The following is an 8,748-nucleotide window of genomic DNA, read 5'->3' as shown; positions in this document are numbered from 1 at the left end:
AACATGGGAACAACAGCTCTAAGCATCAGTAAAAAGAAAAAATTTACTTCTTACGCACTGTTGGCACTGCCACGTACAATCGTCCATGCATCGGCCACAACTTTGTGTGTGTATAGCAACATTCTTTGAAAAGCATTAGTGTCTCTACAGAAAAGACGCGTAATTAAGCGTCTACCCTCTAACAAATAAGCACATGTGTTTAAGAAAGACCATTTTGTTTCTCTAAACACCTCCCCTAAGCGTCTTGCATTGTACAAGTCCTTCATAGTTTTCTTTTACAGGTGACATTATTAATAGTTAGTTGCTATTTGAACTTTTTTCCCTCCAAAAAGAGCTTATTCAGTTGTTTACCTCAAGTCTGTGTGATGTGCCAAAATTTACCTATTTGAAAAAAACCTTCAATATTTTATCACCTTATTATCTTTGTTAACGTGATGGATTGGCCCACGGGTCAGGATGACATGGCGACTAACTGGCCTAATAACTCAACCACATACTATGTAGTATGTCCTTCTTTCAACTCAAAACAAAAACATGTCCTTCTTTCGACGCGCCACAATAGGCTCGTATAGTGGCAAGGCGACGATGGCACTTGTTGGCGTAATTCTCGTCCTCATATGCATCATCAAGGAGTGCTTCTTCTTTGTTGGACTAGAACCATTCGGATATGAGGTTGTCGTGGAGGTTATTTGTGCCTTTCCTAAGGTTTGATTGGGCGGTCGTGTGCATTTCTATGAAAGTTTGCTCCTTCGACGGGGTCGAAGTCAGTGATGATGGGTTGACGGCACCCATGAGTGTTGGTTTTCTTCTTCGAGGCGTCTCCAAAGAATTGGTAGTGAGGTCTAATTAGGTCAGCTTTCATGTCGTCTATTTATATATTTATTATCTTTTTTGGTTTTGGGCTTAGTTTCCCTCATATACCGCGCCACTTCATATTTCCCCTTTTTCGTAATCACAGGAGCACCCTATCCCGGTATCCCCTGGCGAATTTGTGTCATAAAATCACAACATACAACATCAATGTGTTAGGTTAAGGTAAAATGAAAATTGAGTAAAATCTCAACTTTGCAGGAAAGGGAGAAGCTACCACAAGTGTGCAAATGGAGGAGAGAGGAGCAATGACTTTGAGAGCAGGTACTCCTAAGATAACGTAAATGCGTGAAAATGTTTTAAAATATGTGTTCTTCTATGTGATGGTAAATTATCATCAACAAACAATATTGCCTTCAAGAGAAGAAAACATGAACTTTTGTTCTCTAAAAGGGTTAAGAGGGGTGCAAATCTCATAATTTTCCATGGTTTTTTGCAAGTACACAAAGGACGCACACACGCTTATAATTTGTTTCAGATTTTTTTTTGCATTTGAAAATTTACCTTTCGCAACCTGAAGTAGATTAACTCTAAATCTTGAATATATTTGTAAAATATACTACTATATTCAGTAATATCAGCCTAGTATCAAAGATGTTGGTGTGTCCTCTATATTGATGTCAAAAAACGTCTTACATTATGGGACGGAGTAATATATTTTTAATGTGTAATCTCTCCATTTCCTACAAGCTTTTTTTACAGTAATCTCCATTTCCTACAAGCTAATAAATCACATAACATATATTTCAATATATCGGTTGTATTTACATCTTATATTATAGGACAGAGAGAATATTATATTTCAAACTGACAAATAAAGTCCTCATTCAGGTGGCAAATGAGCGTATCAGATGCTGTAGGATCAAATGAATCAATGATAGTACATCCCTAACACCAAGGATCAAGTCTGGAAAACAGTGCATTTGAGTCTGGAAGACGGAAGCCATGAGCAATACACGCTGCCACGTATGTCACGACAAGTGGATGTCAACAGGGAGCGATCGATCACATGCGTGCGGGTTCCAATAGCTGGCAAAATACTCCAAGGTATGAAAGTCGGCGTTGTGTACTTGTCTTGAACAATTGTTCTCCAGCGGAACCCCAAAAAACAGTCCGTAAACCTCCCTTGAAGCGACAAAAAAGAAGAAAAAACAAGGATCAAGTGGGCGTACGTGTGCATACGTACGTAGGTATCCAACCCTGATGGAAGCGCATGATTAGTCTGCCCGTGCAATGCATGTAATCTAGGTGCATCACGTACGGTTGCACCTAATCCCGCTACCGATCGAGCTGGGCTAATGCATTGACCTGATCGAGCTGCAATATCTTGCAACCGACTCGATCGATTGGCCTGCGATCACACGCGTAGTACAGCGCACGCACGGTGGCGCGTACGTGTATATACAATTTCTACACATTCAATTATGGCCTAATCGATCGTTCGTTGATTGAGCTATGCAAATCATGCATATGATTTACTAGGTGTGTACAACTGTACGTACGTGCAAACATAATTGTTTCTAAAGCTGAAAAACTCGAGAGCGAACTTGTTGAGATATCGGGCTGACCGCGCGACACACGTATCGTCAAGCCACGATAGAGGCGCCAGGGGAGGAAGAACTAGAAAGAAAGCTTCCATGACAAGCGGGCGGAGCTTGCCTTCATGCATGCTCGTATGAAGCGTCTCGGGTCTCGGGAATGGGGTCTTGATGTCGATGACATTAGAGCATCTACAGCCGGATATATCAAATATGGCTCTTAAAACGTCCATGGATGCGTCCGGGCACGTCTTAAATTTCTTTTGTTGCATCCGAATATCTCATACTAGATTATTAAATCCATGCAAAAACATGCAAACGAAATAACATACGTACTACTTCGATAATTTGCAGCATCCATGCATTAGAGCCAGGTAATTCAACAATATATAAAAGTGGCAGGCACCAAATATAAGATGTCCACATCTTATACATCCTTACATAAAGTGGCACTGGGGTTCTAAACATAGCTGGTTACAGACCATAACATCACAAAAGAAACTGACTACAGAATGTTCCTGGTGCTCTAAGTGCTCTTGGTGTTGCTTTTAGCCTGCCTACTGGCTGTGGGAGCAGAAACAGTAGAAGCTCCTTTCAGTTTCTTTCCTTTATCTTTTTGCTGCATTCCCCTTTTCTCTTGGATGTTCACCTTGCAAAAAGGGGAGTTAGATTTTTAATAACTATTCCAAGAATGAGTGAAGGCAGAGCATGACATGATAGACAATGCTTATCCACACAAACTCTCTTCTTATAGCCTTTTTGTAAAGCTTTTAGTCTACAGCTTCTTCTTACCTCAGTTTCTACAAGAGGGGTTTTTCCTTTCCTCTTCCTGCTGCCATGAATTGCAGAGGTTGATGAAGCAGACTGTCCCTCCTTAGCTCCCATTATGCTTCCAAATGGAGTGGAAGAGTGGTTCTCCTGGTGCATAGCAGGGTGCTCAGCCTCACATGGTGAAATGTATTCCAATGGGCAGGAATCAGGTATAGCAAAAGGTTTGAACATTTTGGACACAGTTCCTTGTACAATATAGGTCCAAACATTAGAGGTGATAAACAGGGTGCTCAGCCTTGCATGGTGAAATGTATTCCAATGGGCAGGAATCAGGTATAGCAAAAGGTTTGAACATTTTGGACTTAGTTCCTTGTACAATATATGTCCAAACATTAGAGGTGATAAACTGCTTTGCCCAATCAAATTTGTTTGGTGTCAATAGGGCTACAGAAAGAAAATTTACCCATTCAATGGGGACTTGAATTACTTCTTTACTATCTTTAGATGGAGCAAAGTGCTTTTGCCATATGTCAGCCCCTTCTTGACCAAGCAAGATAACATATGTTTCTTCTTGAGGAGTGTCAGCAGCTGCTTCTGGTTGTAGAACAGACACTTGGTCAGTAATAACAGGAGTAGAGTTCACTTGATTAACTTCTGAATTATGGAGATAACAAGGCACTAGGAAGCCAGGTGGGGCCACAAGGTCTAAGTCACTGTGCTCACCTGAGATTGCAGTAGTATTCAACTCTTTGGTGGGTGCAGGAGGGTTGGGTGTAGCCTGAGGAACCAGGATGATATTTTTGGTGGTGACATCCATTGTAACGTGTTTCTCCCTATCTGGACATTTCTTGATGATAGTGGGTGAAGCAGAGTTCTGTCTGATAGGAGTGAGTGCTTCTAGTTGCATGGGATCAACAGCTGAATGTTTCATAATGGCCTCTAGGTTGAAATCAGGTGTCAGAATCAGATTAGGTTGAGACATCATTTTTGCTTGTTCCAATAGGGGCTCCAAAGCATTCACATCCAGTGGTTGTACTGGCAAAGGGGGCCCATTGATATCATTCAGGTCAAGTACTTGTAACACAGGCTGAGCAGGTGGCCCATTGGCAGATTCAGCTAAAGGTGCAGAGTTGTGTGAGGGGGCCAGAGACAATGTAATGTTACTGTTGGCATCTTCAACTGGCATGTTCTCCATGAGTACCGGGTTACGATCTTCTGGTATTGATTCCATTAAATCATCAAGTTGCATAAATTCTCCAGGGCGCATCTCCATGTCAGGGCGAGGGGCTTGTGGCATAGCCCAATGCCCCCAACCTGGCAAATCCTCCCGTTCAGCCTCAAAATCATCCTGCATCTTGCCAGGCCGAGCTAACATCAGTTCTAGATTTGGGTTTTCCAAGTTTAAGTCCGGGATGTGGTGCAAGTCATCATGCTCATGGTGTTGAAGGGGGGGGCAATAAAATGATTGTGCTGGTTAGGATGGAAGTTTGCTTGTTGTGGCACTGGGTGTGGGTTACCATAAGGCTCAATGGGGTCCTCATCTGGAACAACCTCCCCCCAACATCCTCTCCTATTGGACAACGTAGAGATCGATGGAAGTTTGCTGGCTCACCTAGAGATTGATGCGTGCAACAACGAAGGACACGACCATTGTCGCTGAGAATGCTCATCCAAGTGGTCGAAAAGAATGCCGCAGAGGCGGCACGTCTTTGCCAGAGCAAATTTCATGAATGACAAGACCCTCCCGAGCGCCTCTTCATCTGTCGCGTCTGCTCGGCGGTGAAGAGGAGCAACATGACTCGACCTTGCGATGATCACATATGGTACATGTTAAGAGAAGGTCGATGACATGCTAGCGAGGAAGGAGATTGATCGTGCGCCGTTCATCGTGTTCTTGTGTTAGTCCCTCGTGTCTATTATTGGTAAGGGAGCTCAGGACCGCAATTTTTTTGCCCCAGTATGCATGTTTGCCTTAGGTTCCGTTCCTCTTCCTTTTCTGGAACGCACAAGAGAATTGCAATCATACCATTAAGAATGGTGCAGAGACGCGACGGCGGCTGAAGCACATGCCTAACTAACAACCACCAAATTCACCTACAGAAAATCTAGACAACTACTCACCTACACCTAACACGCCTGAGACGCCATGCGAGCAACCACAACCTCCACTCATAGTACATGTTCACCGTTATCACACTAGCCGACACTGATATGTTATCAAAGACTCGCCGGTTTTCGCTTCTTCCATAGGGAGTGCATGGTCAGAGTGACGAGGGTGTTATGAACCTTCCTGTCGGCCCAAGGGATGACATGACTAGCCTCCATCCACCATTCCAGCAACTCATTTAGAGGAGAAGGCGTGAGAGTGTCCCGACCCCTGACCTGCAGCACGTCGAACCAAGCCGACCGAGCATTGGATAAGCAGGTGAGAGATGGTGTCAGACTCTTGAAGGCAACACGGGTAGCAAGGCTGGTGAGACAAACCCCTCTTGAGAAGCCGCTCCATGGTCCAACATCGATTATTCACCATCAACCAAGCAAAGAACTTAAGTTGCAATGGGGCACAAGAGCCCACACTTCCTCCGCATCATGAATTCTTGTCAACCCTAGGAAGAAAGCATGCTAGGCCGAGCTTGTCGAATAGATACCTGAGATGTCCAAATCCACCTAAAGGAGTCTGGCCCGTCAAATCAAAAACTTTCATGTCTCTGAACCCTTGACCACAACGAACAAAACCAGATAATCATGGCTAGTGAGAATGACCCTTTGATCTGTCGAATCCACCTGCTTATAAGAAGCCCATCATGCACCGAACACACCGACTGCACATCCAGTGGCATCGCTTGCACGGTGTTAGCAACCTTAACAACAGTGAAAGATCGTGGATGTCGCCTAGAGCGGGGTGAATAAGCACTTTAAAACATTATGATTTAGGCTTGAACAAATGCGGAATAAAACTAGCGTTTAATTTGTCAAGCACAAAACCTAAATCAACTAGGCTCACCTATGTGCACCAACAACTTATGCTAAGCAAGATAAACAACCAAGTGATAGCAAGATATATAACATGAAACACAAAGGCTATGAAAAAGTAAAGTGCACAAGTAAAGGGCTCAGATAAGAGATAACCAAGGCACGCGGAGACGATGATGTATCCCGAAGTTCATACCCTTGCGGATGCTAATCTCCTTTTGGAGCGGTGTCGACGAGCAATGCTCCCCAAAATGCCACAAGGGCCACCGTAATCTCCTCACTCCCTCGCATAATGCAAGATGCCATGATTCCACTAAGGGGCCCTTGAGGGCGGTCGCCGAACCTATACAAATGGCAACACTTGGGAGCGGTCATCGAAACCCATACAAATTGCTTGGGGTAATCTCCAAAACTTAATTGGAGACCTCGACGCTTACTCGGAGCTTTAGACCACAATGATTGAGAGATCCGCGACACCACCAACCCTCTAGGGCCTCGAAGCACCCAAGAGGAACAAGCTCTAGAGTACCAAGCACCCAAGAGTAATAAGCTACTCAAACTTCACTTCCACGTATCACCGTGGAGAACTCAAACCTATGCACCAAATGCAATGGTAAGGGCACACGGAGTGTGCAAGTCCTTCTCTCCCAAATCCCATCACAACAACTAATGTTATAGACGAATATGAGAGGAAGAACCCAAATAACTCCAAAATATAGATCCAAAGGGTCCCCCTCACTTAGAGGAGAAAGTGATTGGTGGAAGATTAGATCTAGATCTCCTCTCTAGTTTCCTCCAAGAAGGAGCAAGAATCATTGGAGGGATTGAGAGATAGCAAGTTGATACGTCTCCAACGTATCTATAATTTTTTATTGTTCCATGCTATTATAGTATCAATCTTGGATGTTTTATATGCAATTATATATAGTTTTTGGGACTAACCTATTAACCTAGTTCCCATCGCCAATTTTTTTCTTGTTTTTGGCTTTTCAGAAAACCAGTAACAAACGGAGTCCAAACACTATAATTTTTTTGATGATTTTTTCTGGACTAGAAGGGACCCTAGAAGGTTCAGGAGAAGACCTGGGGAGTCACGAGGAAGCGACAATCTCGGGGCGCACACCTGACAAGCTTGTGGGCCCCTCGTGGCACCTCTTGACCTAATTCTACCTCTATAAATTCCTAAATATTCCTAATACATCAGAGATCACCCAAAATACTTTTTCCACGCCGCAAGTTTCTGTACTTCCGCGATCCCATCTGGAGGCCTATTCCGGTACTCTACCGGAGGGGGAATTAACCACAGAGGGCTTCTACATCAGCCTTGCTGCCCTTCCGATGATGTGTGAGTAGTTTACCACAGACCTACAGGTCCATAGCTAGTAGCCAGATGGCTTCTTCTCTCTATTTGATCTTCAATACAATATTCTCCTCGATGTTCTTGGAGATCTATTCGATGTAATCTTCTTTTGCGGTGTTTTTGTTGGAATCCGACGAATTGTGGGTTTATGATCAGATTATTCATGAATAGTATTTGAGTCTTTCCTGAATTTTTATATACATGATTATTATAGCTCTGTATTTCTCTCCGATCTATCGGTTTGGTTTGGCCAACTAGATTAATTTATCTTGCAATGGGAGAGGTGCTTTGTGATGGGTTCAGTCTTGCGATAATCCATATCCCAGTGTCAGAAAGGGACAAGACACATATTTGTATTGTTGCCATTAAGGGAAAACGACAGGGTTTATTCATATTGGTTTGATTCACTTTGTCTACATCATGTCATCTTGCTTAAGACGTTACTCTGTTCTTTATGAACTTAATACTCTAGATGCATGCTAGATAGAGGTCAATGTGTGGAGTAATAGTAGTAGATGCAGGCAGGAGTCGGTCTATTTGTCTCGGATGTGACGCCTATATACATGATCATTTCCTTGAATATCGTCATAACTGTGCGCTTTTCTATCAATTGCCCAACAGTAATTTGTTTACCCAACGTATGCTTTCTGTTCAAGAGAGAAGCCTCTACTGAAAACTATGGCCCCGAGTCTACCTTTACCATATATTAAAACCAAAGATACCTTGTTGCAATTTATTTAACATTCTTTTATTTATGTTTTTGTTTATCTATCTACCATTATCAGACTTGATCCTTGCAATTAATCGCCGCAGGGATTGACAACCCCCTTAATCACGTTGGGTGCAAGTATTTGTTCTTTTGTGTGTAGGTGTTGTTCACAAGGTTTCGTGTGGTTCTCCTACATGATTGATAACCTTGGTTCTTAACTGAGAGAAATACTTATATCTACTATACTGCATCATCGTCTCCTCTTCGAGGAAATCTCAACACAGCTCACAAGTAGCAGAAAGAACTTCTAGCGTCGTTGCTGGGGAGACATCACCAAAACCTATGAAGTACCATAGCATAAACTCTCATCTACTTGCATTTACTTTCATTTTCCATTCCCTCTCGTTTTCATCTCACCCACTTATAAAACGTTTTCACACAAACAAAAAACTATTTTCATTTTCCCTTTTTTCTTGTTTGCTTGCTTTACTATTATGGCGAGCTCTTCTCCTGATGTGCCTTCCCCT

The 8,748-nt window shown here is 43.0% G+C and overlaps 1 protein-coding gene across 1 annotated transcript; it reads right to left on the bottom strand.

The window, feature by feature from the left end:
- Window positions 1-2,833: 2,833 nt before the first annotated feature.
- On the bottom strand, window positions 2,834-4,964 carry LOC119270197. The gene is made up of 4 exons (XM_037552205.1): window positions 3,903-4,964; window positions 3,643-3,773; window positions 3,201-3,326; window positions 2,834-3,057 (listed from the first exon to the last, which is right to left on the bottom strand). Exons 1-4 carry the CDS (start codon window positions 4,552-4,554, stop codon window positions 2,935-2,937), a joined length of 1,032 nt encoding a protein of 343 aa, XP_037408102.1. The 5' UTR covers window positions 4,555-4,964; the 3' UTR covers window positions 2,834-2,934.
- Window positions 4,965-8,748: the final 3,784 nt, after the last annotated feature.

The sequence above is a fragment of the Triticum dicoccoides genome, chromosome 1A (assembly GCF_002162155.2).
Source record: "Triticum dicoccoides isolate Atlit2015 ecotype Zavitan chromosome 1A, WEW_v2.0, whole genome shotgun sequence".
NCBI classification, from domain to species: Eukaryota; Viridiplantae; Streptophyta; class Magnoliopsida; order Poales; family Poaceae; genus Triticum; species Triticum dicoccoides.
The sequence above is the reverse complement of the archived record's forward strand: the minus strand, read 5'-3'. Positions and strand labels throughout refer to the sequence as shown.

Excerpts from the sequence above, each read along its gene's own strand:
- LOC119270197 (XM_037552205.1), bottom strand. The coding sequence starts at position 4,554 with ATGTTAGCTCGGCCTGGCAAGATGCAGGATGATTTTGAGGCTGAACGG. Across the intron at positions 3,774-3,902 it reads GAATACTACTGCAATCTCAG|AAGCAGCTGCTGACACTCCT; the intron begins GTGAGCACAGTG and ends TTCTACAACCAG. Across the intron at positions 3,327-3,642 it reads TTCAAGTCCCCATTGAATGG|GAGAACCACTCTTCCACTCC; the intron begins GTAAATTTTCTT and ends GCTATGCACCAG.